The following is a 20,223-nucleotide window of genomic DNA, read 5'->3' on the forward strand; positions in this document are numbered from 1 at the left end:
GTGTTAGTATTTGTTAAAAAATAGTAGAACTAGTAGGACAATTATTAAATTGAAAGAATTATGACAAATTTCCTCCTCCTTAAATTGTCCCATTCAATGTCTACATTCAATGTGCCAAGTTTTACAGTGTCAATCCAGCTTCATTCTCAGTCATATTTGTATCATATGATGTGAGGCAGCATTGTTGATATATTATTACAAAATAATATAGATGATGAATTACTCACTAGGATGGTTTAAAAGACAACCAACCACGAATGATAATGCAAAAAAAGTTGGCTAGGCGAGCTGTACTGCAAAATGAGCCTATGGTCCTGGCCACATCAACTTTGCCAACAAAATCCTGCAATGACTAATGAGTCATAAAAATCTATAACAGCGGAAAATGTTTGATATCAAAAGGCACAATAGAGAAATAAAAGCCCAAAAAAACTTGCTAAACTAGGAGACATTTAAAGCAACACTCATAAAGCAAAAAAAAGTTGAAAGATATGGTATGAGTAATGAGGACTGAGACCCTTGTGCTAAGAGGGCCATGCCACTCAGCAAAATTGATTATAATAAAAGATACCCTGATTTTGGTACAACTTTTCTCCACTTCTCTTCTTTAAAGTACGGAAGAATCTGAAAATGTTGGGAAGGACCAATAAAGCTTTGTGACCTTTAACTATTAGGAATCAACAATGTATGAGCATCAAAACTGTACAATTGTCAGCCAAAGTAAGACATCCTTTGGTGAATGGATATCCTTGGCATAACCCTAAGCATATGCCAATGTTTCAGTGGTTTATTCCATCTTCTTTGCTATAAAGACTGCTATACACACACAAATTAGAGGCAATTCAAGACACATGCACCAATTCAAGGTGAAAACTTAAGCAAATCAGCAATAGGGCACCTCTCTCCTGGCAGGTATTTTTGGAGCTACCAAAAATCAATGTCAATAACTTGCCAAAGGAGAGTTGCCCTGTGGCTGGTTTAGCTTAATCTCATAGAATGGTGGCAGAAAAAAGGTAATCAAAGGTTAATGGAAATGCAGGTATTATTGTCTTTGGTTTTAGTCTCATGCATCTTAATTAGTTTAAGGGAAGTTATTCTTTCTCATTACATTTCTCTTGTGTGAGAATATCAGTTTTCCATTAATGTGCATAAGGATTTCAGTTCACAACCTAAGCAGTAAAATGTAATTCTCTAAAAGTTATGAAAAAATAACAATTTGATGTAAGTAGCAAAGTAGTTTGTTTTTTGGAAACAAAATGCATAGAGGTATGTTTGTCTTTGTATGTTTATCTTTACTATGTTCTACTGCATGCATACTTTGTCTGGTGATTATAGCAGAACCAGAAACCAATCCTTTTGGTCTTACCCAATGCAATCACTATCTGTGCAAAACATAAGAGTCTAGAAATATACATTCAAATTATAATTAACAATTGATTTAGTTGTTTAAATTACAATTACCAGACGCCAATCATTTAAGTTTTTATTTTTCATCATTTAATAATTTCAAATATTAAAATACTTTTCTTTATATAATTTCATAGTAAAATTACAACTACTGATAAAGTTGTGGTTTGAATACTTTTTTTATTTGATATGACCGTAATTAGAGCTTTAAGATTTTCAATGATACTTCAATATATTTTCATAAATTTTGATGTTTTGAACTATTGGTGTGTAATACTTTTGATCCTGTTGATAGAACGTATAAAAGAAATAAATTATTTTAAAACGATAAAAGATGAATTGAGGCAGAGTTGGCTTGATTTTAAACTCAATGTGATATTTCTGAACCCAAAATTAAAAATAGTAACGTGATACTACTTTTTATAGGACCGTTGATTTGACCATAGTAAGTTAGAATAAGTTGAGCCGAATCCGATATTTATTTTAAAAACAGTAAAATATCATCGGATTAAAAATTTAAAGATAGGTGATTGAAATTAAATAGGAAAAATAGGAAAATCATACCCCTATTGATTTAACGTATTATTTCCTATTTGATACCTTTAATTTCATATTTAAAGTTATAAATGAATCGATTCAATATATTTTTTATATAACATGAGTGTTATATTAGGTTTGAATCAGACTTCGTTTTTCCCTTCCTGCATCATGGGCTTTGCTATAATCCTTCACTCATGAGTTATGAACTAATTCTTTGCTATTCTTTTTTTATCAGTGTCTTGTCATACTGGAAACTAGATGAATTGACTATCTAACTCTGTTGGAAAGGCTTAACTATGGAGAAATGTTTTTGGAATTTGGAGGCAAGTCTCTTCTTTTTCTTTTTTTGGGGGGAACATTTTTGTTAACAAATGTTTTAGATAAAGGCAGATAGCATATTGCAAGGCTGAGGAATAATACAAGCATGGCAATGAAATGAATGAATCATTTTTTTTCAATTTGGTCCTTAAAAATGTATGGTGTTGTCACATTAGTTCTGGAAAGTAAAAATAAAAAAAAAATTCAAAACATGACAGTTAAAGAGACTAGGGAAAGCATGTTGTTACATCATTAATTATAATGTTGATATTTGATCATAGAGATTAAAACAAAAGGAAAATTATAGAAATTAAAATTAAAATAAAATCTTTAAAAGATTAGAATATAAAAAAAATTCTTTTTTCAGGGATTAAAAAGTTATTTAAGTCAATTTTTATTATTTGTTTGAAAAGAAAGATGAGGATGTGAGAATTGTGTGTGCCTACACCCAAGATTTACAAAATTATAAAGTTTCACATGCACATGACATGAAATGTGTGTGGGGGAGGATGGGAGAAGAGAGTTGCTTTTTTAGTTTATTTTTAAAATTTCCTTAAAAAAATATTTATTTAGTATTTCATTTATATATACTATTAATATATATAAAAAATTAAACATAAATATGTTAAAATATAATTATGTTTTATTTTTAGTACACCAAAAATTTTGTTTGACTTTTTGTTCCTGAATTATCTTTTTCTTTTATTTTTCATCCTTGTCATTACAATAAATCATCAAGTATAATAGAAGTGCCATGTGTTTGCACTTATGCCACATTAGCAATTCACTTGACATTTAGGCCAATACTTATGTTATATCAACTACTCACTCGATATGTCACATTAACACTAAATATAACTAGAAGAACTAAAATAGAAACTAGATAATTTAAAAGGATCAAAATAAAAATTGGATGCCTTTATAGGAACCAAAATATGTTTAGCCTAGTCTATTTATGTTTTACCCCTATATATTTACCTATTAACGGTTTATGTAATAGCAAGAACAAAAGACAAAAGAAAAAACATTTCAAGGATCAAATGTCAAGCAAATTTTTTTTTTAACCTAAATGCAAGATACCATTATATTTTAGGAATAAAAGCATATTTAAGATAACTTTTTATATATAAATCCAACGAAATTTGTTCATTTTACCACATCATCCTTTTCATTAGTTTGATGTTACAATAAAGAGACTTTTTAATTTTACAATAAAAATATATATAAATTAAACTCTTTTTCATAACATAAAATCTAATAACAAATAATTTTACGTCAAAAAATAATAGAGTAAAAAGGTTTAAATTTTTTAGTTGAATAAGTTTTTTTTTTAATTAGTGCTTTTTATTCATTTTTTTTCTCTCCTTTTTGAAGTATGTAAAAATAATTTTTTCCACTTCTTTTTTCTTTTAATTAATTTATTTACATCTATACAAAATAAACAACATATAAACCAGAGGATTCATGCACAACTGATTATGTATGCTCTTTTTGGCCTGTCGCTCGATACCCAATTATTCTTTGTTGTATAGCATGCAATTTTGCTTGTTTTCGAATAATTGCATACACTTTAAGGTTAGTCAAATTCACTATTTCACACTAATAACTCATTAGTGTGAGTAATCTTGAATTTTATTTTTTTAAATAAGATTTCATGAATGAAAAAAATATGATTGAAAAGAAATATTTTACTAAAAATTATCAATCAGATTTTCCAGTAAAATTTAATCACCAGCAAAATTTATAAACACTTTGCTTGCAAAAAAAATCACTATCTTACTTTGGTTTGCTTTGCTTTGAATAAGTGCCCTTCCTCGTCATAAATATGCCTGAGATTATATTTGTCTTAATGAGGCCATTATCCTTCCCCGTCTGATCATCCTTCACAATGCTATACATTAAGCATTCAATCATGCAATTCTCTATCCAAAAAAATTAATAATAAGTCAACCCTTCACAATGGTAGGTTAAATTAATATGATGGGTGATTAAGTTTACTCGATATATATTTAACTTCAACCACCAGCACGTGCGGATCAATTAGTAGTCTATGAAAAAGGGATTGTTAATTAAAGTTTTTTATTTCAATTATTCCGGCTTTGTCTAATCTAAGTCCCCAGTTAAATACTGGAAGATATTTTTTTATCATCCTTATTATAACATCTTGACGAATCATCAAAGAAAGAGTGATTTAGATATTATACAAGTATGAAAATATACCATTAAGAATAATTTAAAAAAATTAATTGATTAATTGATATTATCTATATTAATAAGATGTATGTATTTATTGGTAGTCCATCACTTAAGAATTTTATTTCATTATTAAACATGTCTGGTTTAGAATAATTATGAGATGAATGATCTTCTCAAAAGTTTCCTAAAAAAAACACGTGAGTGAGGATAAAACACGTTGAGAAGTCTCACGTGTTTATTTGTAAATGTCAGTCATTGATTCTCAAGGAGACAAAATTGATTCTTGAGGTTTCAGAAAAAATTATTTATCGAAGATTCTAACCAACAAAGATGTTGAGTGAAATAGTACTGTATGAAATATCGTGGTATTTAGAAATCGATAATTAGAAATATTTTACTTATCCTTTTTAGGTAGAAGGAAATTAAGTCTGTACACAAAACTTGTAGCTTATGAAAAAAACATATATTCAACTTCAATAGAAGAAATAAAAAAAAACTTTATTCAATAGGACAATATACCTCTTCTCTTTCTCTGAAATTGAATTTTTCTTAGATAACGCAACTTAAATAATGACCACTTTTGCGTCCACTGCACTAACACTCAGAAACCATGATCAGGTCTCATTCATCAACGCCACCAAAAATCTTTCTCCGATTAGTTCTTATCAGGAAATCAAAAAACCATTGTTATTTGTTAACAATCTCTTTTTCAAGAACCTGACTTAGTTGCCGATATGTCTTTGATCACTAAAACATGACCTCAGTTCTAATATTAGTCACTTAAAAAGAGGGCCTATTTTAAAGCAATAAGTAGTTTGTATTAGAATACAATCTTGTGTGTTTGGTCTCTGATTGTATATGTATGACCGTCCTATTAAATATCTTTCTTCAACCACACACAAATCTCTTATCTCATCATTGTCTATGTCAAATTCATGACTTTATATTATCAGGGATGTTCACTTGTAATAATTTAATAAAATGGACATATCAGACTAATCAAAAGAACAAAAACAATTGAGTATTGGAAGGGGAAGGGGCAACCCACCAAAGTACAACTTAGCTCGCATACACTTCAATTACGTGCAACAAGAAATATATAATATTTTAAATAACCCTTGTAAGCAAAATTTCAAAATCATATATACATTACCATCATTAGACCAAATTAAACGGTTCAGATTGATTGGCCAGTAAGTATTATCAGGTCAACTGGGCTAGGCAAACTAACTATGCAAGACCAAGTCCAAATTGTATTACAATGACCCTTTCGATAGTTTCAACTTTCACCATACATTGCCGTATCAGCCAGCTAAATCCAAACACAAAAATATATTATAAACAAAAGGAGAGAGATTCCGTTGTTATCTTTTTGTGCTTTTCCTATATGCCGAATGGCACAAAGCATCAACCAATCCAATAGGCAATATATACCAAACTTGTCTTAGAGTGCAACAAACAAGGAGGATAAGAAAAAACAATGCAGACCCTTAATGAGGCCTCACAAACAGACTCTCAATGTTGTTGCAGCTGCACAACCCCATTTTTCAACTCACCAACATCACTACACAACACAACATCAAAAATCAGGAACAGTTCTGCCGAGTGGCGCCACAGCTTCGCGGTTACAACAACATCCTCTATATTCCCAAACACTCAATTCACCAACCATGAGTCTCTTCCATCACTTCATGAATCATTCAATGAGTTCACCAAAGTGTACCCTCAGTATTCTGAGACTGAACAAGTTGACCATGTTAGAGCCAAGCACTATTTCCACCTCTCACTCTCCAACCAAACTTGCCTTGATTACATTGGCATTGGCCTCTTCTCCTACTCTCAACTTGAACACCATGAAACATCAAAAAGCCAAGTACCCTCATCTTCAATTCCTCAAACACCCCAATTACCACCACCTAATTACTCAGATATTCCATTCTTTAGCTTATCTTGCAAGACTGGGAGTCTAAAGACTTTGTTGCTTCATGGTGGGCAAGACTCAGAATTTGAGGCTGCAATGAGGAAGAGAATCATGTGTTTCCTTAACATATCTGAAAATGATTACTTCATGGTTTTCACAGCCAACAGAACCTCAGCTTTCAAACTTGTGGCAGATTCATACCAATTCCAAACTAGTAGGAGGCTTTTGACAGTTTATGACTACGAGAGTGAGGCGGTGGAAGCGATGATTAGTTCCTCAAAGAAGAGAGGAGCCAGGGCCATTTCAGCTGAGTTCTCATGGCCAAGGCTGAGGATTCAGACTACAAAGTTGAGGAAGATGATTGAGCGTAAGAGAAAGAAGAAGAAGAGAAAGGGTCTATTTGTTTTGCCACTTAGTTCAAGAGTGACAGGAGCAAGATATCCTTATCTTTGGATGAGCATAGCACAGGAGAATGGATGGCATGTATTGGTTGATGCATGTGCATTGGGGCCAAAAGACATGGACTGTTTTGGCCTCTCTCTCTTTCAACCAGACTTTCTTATTTGCTCTTTCTATAAGGTCTTTGGGGAAAACCCTTCTGGATTTGGATGCCTTTTCATCAAGAAATCCGCTATTTCCAGCTTGGAATCTTCCTCTTCTGCAGGAATTGTCAACCTTGTACCAGAAAAGCAGCCTCATCAATTATCAGATGATTCTTCTGGCACTGACTTAGAAATTAAAAACAAATCATTACCAACATGCCTACATGAAGAGAAACCATTTCCTTTGTCATCTTTCTCAGGTCCAATGCAAACTAAACAATCTGAAACTGTTGAAGAAGGAGAACCACCTGACTCAAAACTAAAAGCTCCTCAATGTTCTGAAATTGAGGAGGTACAACAAGAGCCAGTTCAGACTCCTAAGACAAGCAATGTCCAAGAAAGTGACATTCAATTTAGGTGCTTAGACCAAGTGGATTCTTTAGGATTGATTCTCATCACTAACAGGTCAAGGTACCTGATAAACTGGCTGGTGAACTCAATGTTGAAGCTTAAGCATCCCAACACACAAGGGGTTCCTTTGGTCAAGGTTTATGGTCCAAAGGTGAAATTTGATAGAGGGCCTGCTTTGGCATTCAATATATTTGATTGGAAAGGTGAAAGGGTTGAGCCTGCTCTTGTCCAGAAACTTGCTGATAGGAGCAACATATCTATCAGCTATGCATTTCTGCATCATATTTGGTTTGCAGATAAGTATGCAGAAGAGAAAGGAAGAGTCCTACATACCAAAGTGGTTGGAGACCAAGAAGTGGTGACAACAACCAACAAGAAGAAAGATAGTGTTGGAATCAGTGTGGTTACTGCTGCATTAGGCTTCCTGGCTAATTTTGAAGATGTCTATAAGCTTTGGGCTTTTGTTGCAAGGTTCCTTGATGCTGACTTTGTGGAGAAGGAGAGGTGGAGGTACATTGCTATCAATCAGAAAACAGTCGAAGTTTAGTTTATTCCATTGAGTTTCATTTATTCTTATGGATTGTAAGTCATGGAAGAATCCATGAAGTGTGAATTCTGCTGAAAATTTAATGTAAATGCAAATATGATTCTCGAAAGAAACAAGGATTACTTACCCTATTCATTCATTTGTATGATGGATTCAAAAACTATGGAATTCATTATGTCAAATATACTTTGTTGCCTGTGTTGTATTCTTCTGGTATGTCCATAACTCTATAGCTGACATTGAAGGGTAATAAAGTTACAACAATAAAATTGAATGTAAAATCAAATTAAAGGGGAGAAAATATATCCGCTTACCCTCTAACCCCTCTAAGAAGTAAGAAGTGCTCAAGAAAAAAAGAAAAAGAAAAAAATGTGTTTTACGTCTCTCAGATTTTGATCGATATTGATTATCATTTCAACACTTTGAAAATAACAATTTTGGTCTTGTATTTTTTTTATAATTGGTAAATTTCATCTCTTTTTATGGAACATAAGATATTAGGATAAGAGACCAAATTCACTAATTATAAAAAATAAACGACTAAACGTATCGTAATTTTTCAAGTATAGGAATTAAAATTAATTTTGACCAAAGATTAAGAGAGTTAAAATACATTTCACCCAAACAAAATTAACATTCACATTTCTGTTAATGAGAAAAGTACGGCCTCCTCCCTCTGGGTTAGTTTTATATTTCGGTTTTTGGTTAGTTCCTAAAAAGTTTGCATATTTCACCATTTTTTACATTCGAGTCAATTTGATTAAATTAGCTTTGAAAAAACATAAATTGTGAGGGTGAAGTTCATTTCCTAGCATTGTTATCCACGTTTTTTTCAATCCCTTATTCCCTGCTCTCATTTTTCTTATAAGACTTAATAGGAGCCTCTCTTTATAATAATAATAATAAAAATATTAAAAAAAAAATAAAGGCACATTTTCGCGAGAAGCCTCTTGCCATTTTGGCTGGCAGTGGCATATTATTGCAAATTGCCCGTCATAAGATATAAGCTCTCCCTGTACAAATTAGGGTGTTATTCGTGGGGTTTTGTTTGATTTAAAAATAAATCCAAATCAAATTAACTTTTTATTGTTTGGTTTGATATATTTTTTTTTATTTTCTAATCTGTTATCATAATGTAAATTAAAAATTATTAACTAAACTTACATAATTTTCATGTTATATTATTTTAAAAATAATTTTTGTTTTTATTAAATTTTATCTAACATATTTTAGCTGAAAATTATTATTCTTTACTTCTATTTATCATTTTAAAATAGTATTATGATATCTTTTTGTAATATAATAATAAACTGTGCATCTCTCGATATTTATTCTTTTTAATATATGAAAGTAAAATATACACCTTAATTATAAAGCAAATGAAATATTATAAATTATTTAATATCTATTATTAATTACTGTAACAAAAATCACAAATTAAAATTTATTATAAAAAAAGTACAATATAACTCGTCTATTATAATCATTAAAAAATTTAAAATAATACTAATTACATAAGACTAAATATCTATTAAACAAATTTATTATAATTATAATGTGTAATTTGATTCAATTTTTATAACAAGAATAAAAAATCGAACCAAATCATGAAAAAGTATGGGATTTTTGAGAATTTTGGTTTGTGCCATTTTCAATTTATTTATTTTTTTAATTTTTTATATCAGCTTAGCGATTTAAAAATCGATTAGTTCGGTTTTTAACAACCCTAATACAAATGTGATAATATCTTTCTAACTATGTTTTCTTGATACTTACACAAGGGCAGCATTAACAATACACTTTTCAACGGGCTTTCTGATATTGATCTTAACTTAGATAAGGCCAATTAATTCTATTTACACTTTCTTTTTTCTCTTTGCATCCCCTTCCGTTTTTTTTTTCAAAATTTCTTTTTTTAAAATATTATTTAAAATGTTTTTTTTAGAATAAGTTGATGTGCCATATACATTTTAGTTTTCAAAATGTATTTAATACATTCTGAAATTAATTCGTTCCTCTTCTAGTAATAAAAATTTCTAGAGAAACAACTTCAAAATCATTTGTGACCCGTCCATTCTGGAAATATCAGTTCTCCCTACTCTTAGATTTGAGAGGCTATTTTTACTTGGCTAGCTGACAATTATTCGAATTTTGGATGTCGTGTTAACTTGAGTTTATTTTTTTTAACTATCAAATCTTTAAAATAATGATAAGTGTACTCACTTATAGGTCAAGGTCTCTCATGAAACATTAAAATGAGTATAATATTTAGTGATAACTGATAAGTCAGTTTTGAATAGCTCAACCTAAAGTTAAGAGAGCACAATTTCATACTTACTAGCATGTGGTTCGTACCATGCTCGAGCATATGTTTAACTACAAAGTAATATATATATATATATATATATATATATATATATTAGAAAATGTCTTGAAAATAATTCTCATAAATTTCTACTTACCATCATTTGGTCTGTGCCATGCATGCCCCCTTCGATCTGCCTTTTAAGATTGGTCATATGCTGGTAAGTGAGATCTTAAAGACAGAAAGAAAGTGGGAGTTGATTTGGAAACGTGACATTCCTCCTATGATTAAACATTTCATGTGGAGAGCTAAGGTCATCATCAATGTCATTCTATTTTTGAGATTTTAATCACTTTTTTTTGGTTAGATGTTAAATTTTGTAAATTTTTTATTTTAATATTAAATCTCTTGAGATGTTAAACCATTTTTTTAAGATTCTACAAGAAACTCACCTCCAAATATTTATTTTAAAATAATTAATTATATATTTTTAATTTTAAAAAAATAATTCAAAAATACAAAAATTTATTAATAATTAAAAAAAAAACTATTTCATTTTTACTGGGTTCTGTTGTTCGAAACCATTCTACCAGCAACAGCAGGGAACCCAGTCGTCTTGCAGCAACAACAGCGTTACCTCAAATTTGGACTCCAGCAGTTCAAGAATTCATGAAGTACAATTTTGATGCAGCTATTTTTAATGAACAAAATTATTATGGCATTGGAATCTGTCTTTGCAATGAGCATGAATGGTAGTTTTATAAGAGCACAAACAGCTTTAATTATTAAATGGTATTCCCCTCCATGCAGAAGCTGAAGCCTTTGCATTTTAGTTAAGAGACAAGTTAATCTTCTTGCTCATTTGTGATTTTGATTGTATTCCCTCCGTGATTTTCCTTCTACTATTCTTAATCAAATGAAATGAAATGATCTACTTCTCATAAAATAATAAAAATATGTTAGTTGCTAAAAAATAAACTTATATCTAAACAAAATGTAAATTTGATTCTTATTATCCATGTAAGAATTTGTTAATGATAATATGTGAGTATCTTTATAAAAAAAATTAAGCCTTAAAATTTATCTTGAGTGTAATAAGTAATAAGGACTTATAATTCAACTCACTTAAACTTATTCATATAAAAAATGCATATAATTAGTCAATAACTATTATGAGATCCAATTTAATACCAAAATTTATTAGAAGAACTAATTATAACACTGAAGTTTGCCCTTTTAGGATATTCCTTTCATTTAGTTTATTTTAATTTTAATTTTTCATTCAAACGTTTTAAATATGATGTCTTTCTTATTTAATTTCTCTAAATGTAGAACTGAATAAAAAATTCATATATTTAAAAGACTAAATATGAATCTTGTGATATTTAGCGAGATTAAAACAACTTATATTAATGTACCAAAAAAAAATTTATATTATTAGATAAAATAGAAAATGAAAATTACAAAAAAAAAACATTTTAAAAAAGAAGAAAACTTACTAATCCAATTGTTGTTCGTACATGGATTGAGCAAGTCAACAACTATAAACTGATCTAATAAATAACATTTATTAGAAGAATGAGCACTAGTAATAAAATATGAATACTAGTCAACTAAGCAAGGTTTGAATTTAGATTTGATAATAAATATTATTAAATAAAAGTCAAAAAAGATAAAGAAAAAAAGTGATGAATGTACGTGATATTTAAATGCAAAGAAAGAAAGAGAAATATATGATAAGAAAAATCTCATATTTCTTGATTTTTAAAATTAAACAACTTAAAAAAATACTATTCAAAGTAATGAGTTTTTATAAAAAAAAAATTGTTTTTTAGAACATCTGCAACAAATATTTTTTTATTATTGATAAAAGGAATAATTATTTATAGTTTATACATTCGCCAAATGATTTTTCTTTTAGATTACATGTATTTTTTTTTGAAAATTAATTTTATTTGATTTAGATAAAATTACTATATAAATGATAAAATTTTATCTTTAAATATTTAACACAGTTCAAAATTCAAAAGTCAAACTAAAATCCTATAGTTAAACCGGTAACAATCTGTTAGCAGTCTACTAGCAAGTCATCAACCATAAACCATACAAATTTATTAACATTTATTTAGAAAAAGAAAGAATGATAAACATTATATTTAATTAAGAAAAAAATAATTAATTATATTTGATTACACCAATTCTAATTAAATATTAATTTTTTAACTTATTTTTCATTAAAATTTGATATAAGAAATTACTGAAATTAAAACTTTAATTAAATTAATAATATTTTAAAAATATTAACATGAGATAAAATTTATTAAAATTTTCTTACATTTAAAAACAAGAAAAAAAATATATTTTTTTTTTCTAGTTGTATTTGAGACAAGAGAGAATATATCATTAATTTGTTTTTCACCTACAAAAATGACACCCACCATTTCATTATTGCTTGAACAAGATTGATACACATTCTATTCAAACAGACGCCCATTAAAATTTCCGCCAAAAAAGGAGGGTTAGTTAGGAAGACACACACACACCACAACTCTTCCTAAACCTAACACACACACACTTACACTTTGCATTCCAAATTCCACAACTTTCACTTTCTACAACACTATTTACCCCATTTTCTCTAAATCCAAACAGGCCCCAAAAGAAAGAGAGGGAAAATTCTCTTCCATGGCCTCTTCACGCCCTGCCAATGTGGGAATCCTTGCCATGGACATCTACTTCCCTCCCACCTGCGTCACCCAGGTCTCAATTTGTGGTTTTTCTCATAAAGCTCTGATTTTTATACTTTCTTTTTTGTTATGTTTTGTGTTTTGTTTTGTAAAGCTGCGATTTTTATTCTTGGTTTGGTTATGTTGTGTTTTTTGTTTTGATGGGTTGTGCAGGATGCTTTGGAGGGTCATGATGGGGTGAGCAAAGGGAAATATACTATTGGGCTTGGACAGGATTGCATGGCCTTCTGCTCTGAGGTTGAAGATGTTATCTCAATGAGGTTGATTACAATTTTGCATAAGCAATAAGCATTTCCTTACTATTGTTTTTATTTATTTATTATTATTTAGTAGTTTGCTTATTGGTACCTTTGGTTTGGAATTTTTGCAGTTTTGATCTCCCAAGTTTTTTTTTAAAACTAATTAAGGTCTATTTATATAATTAAGCAAATTATTCCTATGTTGATTTTCTTCCACTTAAAACCATCAAATTATTATTTTTTAGCCAAATGTTCAGGGATTTAAGATGATCTGGGATATGAAGTAATTTCAAAAGTTTAGAAGAAAATGATTTAGTGGAAATTTGAAGGATTATAGGATGTGAGATAAGGGTTTAAAAAGGTGGAAATTTGATTTTCTTTATTTTTTAAAAAAAAAATTGGGTGGAATTTGATAATTTAGTTGGTGAGTTTTCAGCAAAGAAGGTTTAAAACTATAATGATGTTTTACTATGTAATGTTGTGTGTCTTAGATGACCACATGCCGTCTTTATTTATAATGGAGAAATCAGAATCAATATTGATTACATATCAATCAACTTCTGATTATTAAGTAATTACATATCAATCAGAATCATAAGTTTCTACGTAATAATAAATACAAGATAATGTAAAGATAAATGTAATCTAGCAAAAACAATGTAATTGATTCAATTTGTGAAAATTTTGAGTAGGTAATTTGAATTTGGGGGCAGGGGGTTCAGGTAGGAGAAAATTGATAGAGGGACCAAATTTGCTCAATTTTAAAAATAGGTGAATCACATGTGAATTATAAAGAGTAGAGAGTGTTCAAAAGTGTGTTATTAGTATTCCTTAAATAGAAAATGTAGTTTCTCTGTTCTTGAGATACTGTTTCCTAGGAGATTTTTTCTGGTAATTCTAATATGTCTGTTTTTGGGGGAGGGGGTACTTAAGTCATGCTTTTGTACTTGATTAATGTAGCTAGTCAGTGTTTTGGACTTGTATAATACTATAATACACATCTTTCCTGCACTTATTCTTATAATATTTTGCTTTTAAACTTTGAATTTACAGCTTGACGGTAGTTACTTCACTTCTTGAAAAATTTAATGTTGATCCAAAGCAAATTGGACATTTGGCGGTTGGGAGTGAAACTGTTATTGACAAAAGCAAATCAATTAAGACCTTCCTGATGCAAGTTTTTGAGGTAAGTTATTCTCTGTTTAGATATTGAGTGTTGACCCTCACCTTATAAGATTATTGGATTCTATAGATTTTCACAGTCACAATATCTTCCCATATCTAGACACCTCTTCTGGGATATTCTAGATTCTGGAGTGTGATTGGATATAATCCCTTCTTTTGTGTCCATACAAAATTGATGCTGCCAAAGGAACACAAAATGACAAATGAGATGGTTTTTTTATTTTTTATATTGGACTATTAAATTGCTATGTAATTTATTTATTTTTGAATGAGTCAAAATTAGAAAGGAATAAAAGGAAATAAGTAAAGGAATCTGTATTTGTGCTTATGTGATGTCTGCATCTTATATTAACTCATCCAACAATCAGGCAAGTGGTAATACTGACATTGAAGGTGTTGATTCAACTAATGCATGCTATGGAGGAACGGCTGCTTTGTTCAACTGTGTGAATTGGGTGGAGAGTAGCTCATGGGATGGACGTTATGGACTTGTTGTTTGTACAGACACTGCGGTATGTCTGCTACAGATTTACTACTTAATGCATAAGGAAATTTCAATTCTTATATTTTTATCCATTTTTTGTCTTATTAGTGACACAATTGTATGTTTTAGAGCCTCTGACCAACTCTAGCGTCTTATTATATATAGATGTAAAATTTATGTAATTATCAAATTTCACATAATTCAACTTGAAATAATATGTGGCAGGGTGGCTGCATGTGTTTCCATGTAGTAAGCTTCTATCTCCAGATGCTGTGCAAAAGAACTTAAAATTGCATAAATTCCTAGTTAAAGAGAATGTGTAGTCATGGCATCCCTAGCTTCACTGTCTTAGGTTGTGTTGCCCATGAATTTACCATGTCACAACTCTGCAACTGATATTTCTGTATACAACAGTAGAAGTTCAAGATATCTCCATCACATGAAAATATTGTCAGGAGATTGATTAGTTGAGTGCAAGAAAGTTTTTTCATCCAAATTGATCTTCTTAGTGGCAATATAATATATTTTTCTCTTGAATTATGAAGGATAGAAATACACTTTCACGAAGCAACAAAGTATGAACTGCATTATCTATACTGAGCTATCTAATGTGCAAGTTTGTAATTGAATTTCATGCATGGTTAGTTTACCAAGATATTACTTTTACAAGAAAGCTTGGAACACATTTTTTTTTTTTAATGTCTACATGTCTCATCATTTGTTCTACTTGACTACTATTATACTTATGTTCCTTTCTCTTAAAACGTTGAAATCAATTGTAGATTATAGTGTCAAACAGTTTTCTTAGCTATGTCTTTCTTGTTTCAGGTATATGCTGAAGGACCTGCTCGTCCCACTGGAGGAGCTGCTGCAATTGCCATGCTTGTAGGGCCAGATGCTCCTATTGCTTTTGAAAGCAAACTCAGAGGCAGTCACATGTCTCATGCATATGATTTTTACAAGCCAAACCTTGCTAGCGAATATCCAGTAATGCTCTGTCACCTCCTCATTATTAATTTTACTTGCATCATAACTGTACTATGAAGTGTTGTCTTAGTTTATGATTGAAGTTCTTTTGTTCTTACAATAAGACAAACTTATCTATGATGAAGATATTTCCAAACTTCAGTTTTACCTTTTTTTACCCATTGTCTTTGGTTCTATTTTTTATTTGAAATATTGACAAATAAAATCAAGGAGGATTGTAATTGAAAAAAGGATGTACTAAAGTTATTTTTTAAAAAAAACTTTATGAACAAAATAATAATGTCTATTGCTAGTCTTACTTTGACAGGGGAAGTCTTGTACACTAGCCCACTCTTTATATTGGTTAGCAGGATCCTTTTTCCCACCCACTTGTCCCCAACACTACCAAATTATAAAATTCATATACACAATCATCAATTTTTACAGAGCAGCTAAAGCTAACGAACACTGATTTTTTGTTTTTTTAAAATGGCTATAAAGATTGTCACTTGATTAAATTTTGTTCAAGTAATTTATCTCAGTTTGCAAACATAAATATTTAAGCATGTTTAGATTTTAATCTCTGCTTTATACCAATTCTTACTATTATGCTTTAGTGATTGTGGATGCCTTCTGTCAATCAACTAAAAGTTCAGCACACATTAATTTAGACAGATCTTCTCTTTATTTTTAATTGGTCATTTTCCTGCTGTAGATTGTTGATGGAAAACTCTCACAGACCTGTTATCTCATGGCACTTGATTCCTGTTACCGGCTTTACTGTGAGAAGTAAGTATAGACTGAACCAAAATGGCCATTTTCAATTTTTCTTTTTTGCTTCAAATTCTCATTAAATGTTCTTCCATATACAGATTTGAAAAATTGGAGGGGAGGCCTTTTTCAATGTCAGATTCTGATTATTTTGTGTTTCATTCTCCATATAACAAGGTAATTGTCATGCAGGAATTTTTTCTCCATATTTGGAATGAAAACAAAAAGGCAGAGAAGTATGTCATAACACGACCTACAATGACTCTCTACATAATTGCTTTCTTGATGTATTGCAGCTTGTGCAGAAAAGTTTTGGCCGACTATACTTCAATGACTTCTTGAGAAATGCCAGGTTTGTGTATCTTCTGCTTCATCCACATGCTTTAATCAATGCATTTTCAATTCAAGGAGCCAAGCTATAGAATGCCATTGACCCTTTTACTGGATAACTATTAGTTGACCTTTTGGATATATGTTGTTTGTAATAAGCCAGTAGGAGCCTTGCACTTGAGATTTCAATTGCATATACTTGTTAGCTGTTTTTCACAAAAACCACTAGTGCTTACTAGAAAAAGAGAAAAGACAGTTGAACCGCGAAGTTGTCTTTTGCCAATGCAACATTTAGATTAGATCATATTCTGTAAATTGTTTTTGGATTAAGCACTAACAACTCCCAGGAAACTGGAATATATGAACCATAAAAGTACGTGGCCATTTTTAAATTAATGTATTTGAATCCTAACTTTTTTGTTCTCTGAATTTGTTATTCTGTGCCAGTTTTGTTGATGAAGTTGCCAGGGAAACCCTTGCACCATATGCATCCTTATCTGGTGATGAGAGTTATCAAAGTCGTGATCTTGAAAAGGTAGCTACTCTTGCCATGTTTGAATTGTGTTTTATTGACTAAAATGATTGCTAGAAATTGAACTTTCAAATGGTTTGTGCTTTTGTGGTCATTGTGATTCTATAGGCAAACCAGCAAGCTGCAAAACATCTATATGATGCAAAGGTGCAGCCCAGCACACTAATCCCAAAGCAAGTTGGTAACATGTACACTGCATCTCTTTATGCAGCATTTGCATCTCTTCTTCACAATAAGAACAGTTCGTTGGTAAGGTTTTCCACACTTGTATTCTTCGTTTATTTTCCCTTTGTCCATGACTGCATCTTTCATACGGAGAATGGCTGATTCTAAATTTCTCATCAGGATTGTCTTTCTATATGCAGGTAGGTAAACGGGTAGTTATGTTTTCATATGGAAGTGGTTTAACAGCTACAATGTTCTCCTTCCAGCTTCAAGAGGGTCAACATCCGTTTAACTTGTCAAACATTGTAACAGTGATGAATGTTTCGGACAAGTTGAAGCAGAGAGTTGAGGTATGCAGTCTTTAACCACTTATTAGTGAATGCTAATCTAATTACAAATGTAGTTTAAAAGGAAACTGCAGTTTAAAAGAAAAATCTTCATGAATTCGTCTTATTTAGATATGTCAATAAATTTAGATAATACATGAACACAAAATTACAAATGTGTCAAGTTCAAATATTTTCTGGTGAATAGATTTTAATATGAAAAATGCTTAAAATTGTATTTGGAGCCTATCATTTGTAGGATTTGTGTGTTTAAAGTTGTTGTACTTGAGACCTTGTGCATCTCAGTACCAAAAATTGACATGGGAACCGATGCATTTTGGCCTCAAGTTTTGGATCAAACTAATCCATTGACCCAAATAGTTCATGGGAGAAAATTGAGTTATTTGGGCCCTGGAGGATTGATGGAGCGAACTGCTAGTTTTCAGGGTTGGCTCTGGTGGATCCCTAATTCGACTTCTTCTACATATGAGTCATGTTTTCATCGAAAGAAGTTTCCCATTATGGTAGAACAAAAAGCCCTTAATCTCATCCCTTTTGTTCCTTTGAGAAAGCTCATCCCCAGCTTCAACATCTCTTGGTCAACACAATTTTAAAAAAAGAATAGTTTATTCCTCAGTATCTCATATGGGTTCCTTACTTTTAGGAATTGCTAGAGTTATGCTAGAGCAGACTTTTGTAATAATTAATTTACAAGTCATCTAAGATAATTTCTAATTAGTTGACATTGTAAAATCTTTACACTGACAATGTATTAAAATTAAACTTGAATTTGCAGATTCCTCCTGAAAAGTTCGTTGAAACATTGAAGATCATGGAACACCGTTATGGGGGTAAGGACTTTGTGACAAGCAAGGACTGTAGCTACTTAACTCCAGGCACCTTCTATCTCACCAATGTTGATTCCATGTACAGGAGATTTTATGCCAAGAAGGACTAGGTTATTGGTTAGTTGATGATCGCTGATATATTCAAATATGGAGTTAAAATGTATTTTCTTATGGTTCACCTGTATTTGATCCCATAAGGTTGTGTATCAAAATGTTTATAAGATGTTTCATTTTTTTGTGGTGATCAGGTTGTAACCAAAATAAGAATAAGTTTATTTGCGAATTGGCAATTGTTTTTAAATGCACTAATAATCCAAATATATTAGTAGTTTCTTCTTGAGTGCAAAAAAAGTATAATGACCATGTTTTTTCTTTTTTTTTTTGAAGAAGTATAATGACCATGTTAAGAATTACTAGTATTTTTTTACCATATATTTTTTAGTGTTCATGGACAAAACTGGATAAAGACACAAGCTTTTAAAGACAGACACGGCACCCGGATTGTTTGTTGCCAATTATGTTCAAATTGTGTAATTTTAATATCAACCATTATGGTTTTTATTTTATGCTGTATGGTACATTTATAACATGGTTAATAAAATACATACTTCTTTTTTACTTAATAAAACACATACTTAATCAGTGAGAAATATCACCATTACAAGATTTTATACCATAGGATTGTGATCCAATACTTATTTTCTGAGTCATTAAAAGTCATGGTCACCTAGCTTAGCGCATGTTGAGGTTAAAGAAAAACACTTTTAATAAATCAACTTAACCCATGTCAACTAGCACACTAGGTGGTCCAATTCCTTGGCTCCCAAGGACAAAAGGATGAGAACATATTGTAGTGACAAAAAGAAAATAAAGAACATATTTATAAACACACATGTTAAGAAATACGATAGAATAAATTATTGACAGAGCCATGTGTATCAAAAAAGAAAAACAGCCCTGTGTAACTGTGTAAGATGCATGGAGTAAAGTAACAGTAATTTTTTATAACTTAGAAGTAAAAAAAGGTAAAAGATATAATTTTTTAAAATTTTTTGTTATAAGACCTTGTTGTTTAACTTATTCATAGTTTTACCATAATGCATCTCAAGTTTATGATTTTATTTTAACAAATGAGATGAATAAATCATAGATAATAATATATAGATAGTCAAAATAAAAATATTTATAGGTTACATGTGCTTACCATAGAAACTTATATAATTATATATTTTAACCTTAACTAACTAACTATATATATATATATAAAAGATCAAAATTTACCCTCACAATAAAATATATTGACTAATTAAAACTTCCAATACTATTTGAGCATAATAAATGAATGAATGGGCATTCCTTTCTTAGTTTAGTTATTCTTATTAATTACCCTATCATTAGATAAAAGGAACCTTCCTACGGAAACTAGGAAAATTGATTGCGAAG

The 20,223-nt window shown here is 30.4% G+C and overlaps 2 protein-coding genes and 1 long non-coding RNA gene across 3 annotated transcripts; all 3 read left to right on the plus strand.

Annotated features, from left to right (window-relative positions):
* Positions 1 to 725: 725 nt before the first annotated feature.
* Positions 726 to 2,405, plus strand: LOC114389152. The gene is made up of 2 exons (XR_003661708.1): positions 726 to 1,013; positions 2,183 to 2,405. It is a non-coding gene; the product is annotated as an uncharacterized LOC114389152 (long non-coding RNA).
* A 2,395-nt stretch (positions 2,406 to 4,800) lies between these two features.
* Positions 4,801 to 8,093, plus strand: LOC114389293. Its single transcript, XM_028349933.1, has one exon. It carries the CDS (start codon positions 5,942 to 5,944, stop codon positions 7,880 to 7,882), a length of 1,941 nt encoding a protein of 646 aa, XP_028205734.1. The 5' UTR covers positions 4,801 to 5,941; the 3' UTR covers positions 7,883 to 8,093.
* A 4,565-nt stretch (positions 8,094 to 12,658) lies between these two features.
* On the plus strand, positions 12,659 to 19,113 carry LOC114390969 (hydroxymethylglutaryl-CoA synthase-like). The gene is made up of 12 exons (XM_028351933.1): positions 12,659 to 12,947; positions 13,088 to 13,194; positions 14,227 to 14,359; positions 14,727 to 14,870; positions 15,671 to 15,829; positions 16,524 to 16,597; positions 16,681 to 16,756; positions 16,876 to 16,931; positions 17,357 to 17,444; positions 17,550 to 17,690; positions 17,807 to 17,956; positions 18,729 to 19,113. Exons 1-12 carry the CDS (start codon positions 12,873 to 12,875, stop codon positions 18,888 to 18,890), a joined length of 1,365 nt encoding a protein of 454 aa, XP_028207734.1. The 5' UTR covers positions 12,659 to 12,872; the 3' UTR covers positions 18,891 to 19,113.
* Positions 19,114 to 20,223: the final 1,110 nt, after the last annotated feature.

The sequence above is a fragment of the Glycine soja genome, chromosome 16, assembly GCF_004193775.1.
Source record: "Glycine soja cultivar W05 chromosome 16, ASM419377v2, whole genome shotgun sequence".
NCBI lineage: Eukaryota > Viridiplantae > Streptophyta > Magnoliopsida > Fabales > Fabaceae > Glycine > Glycine soja.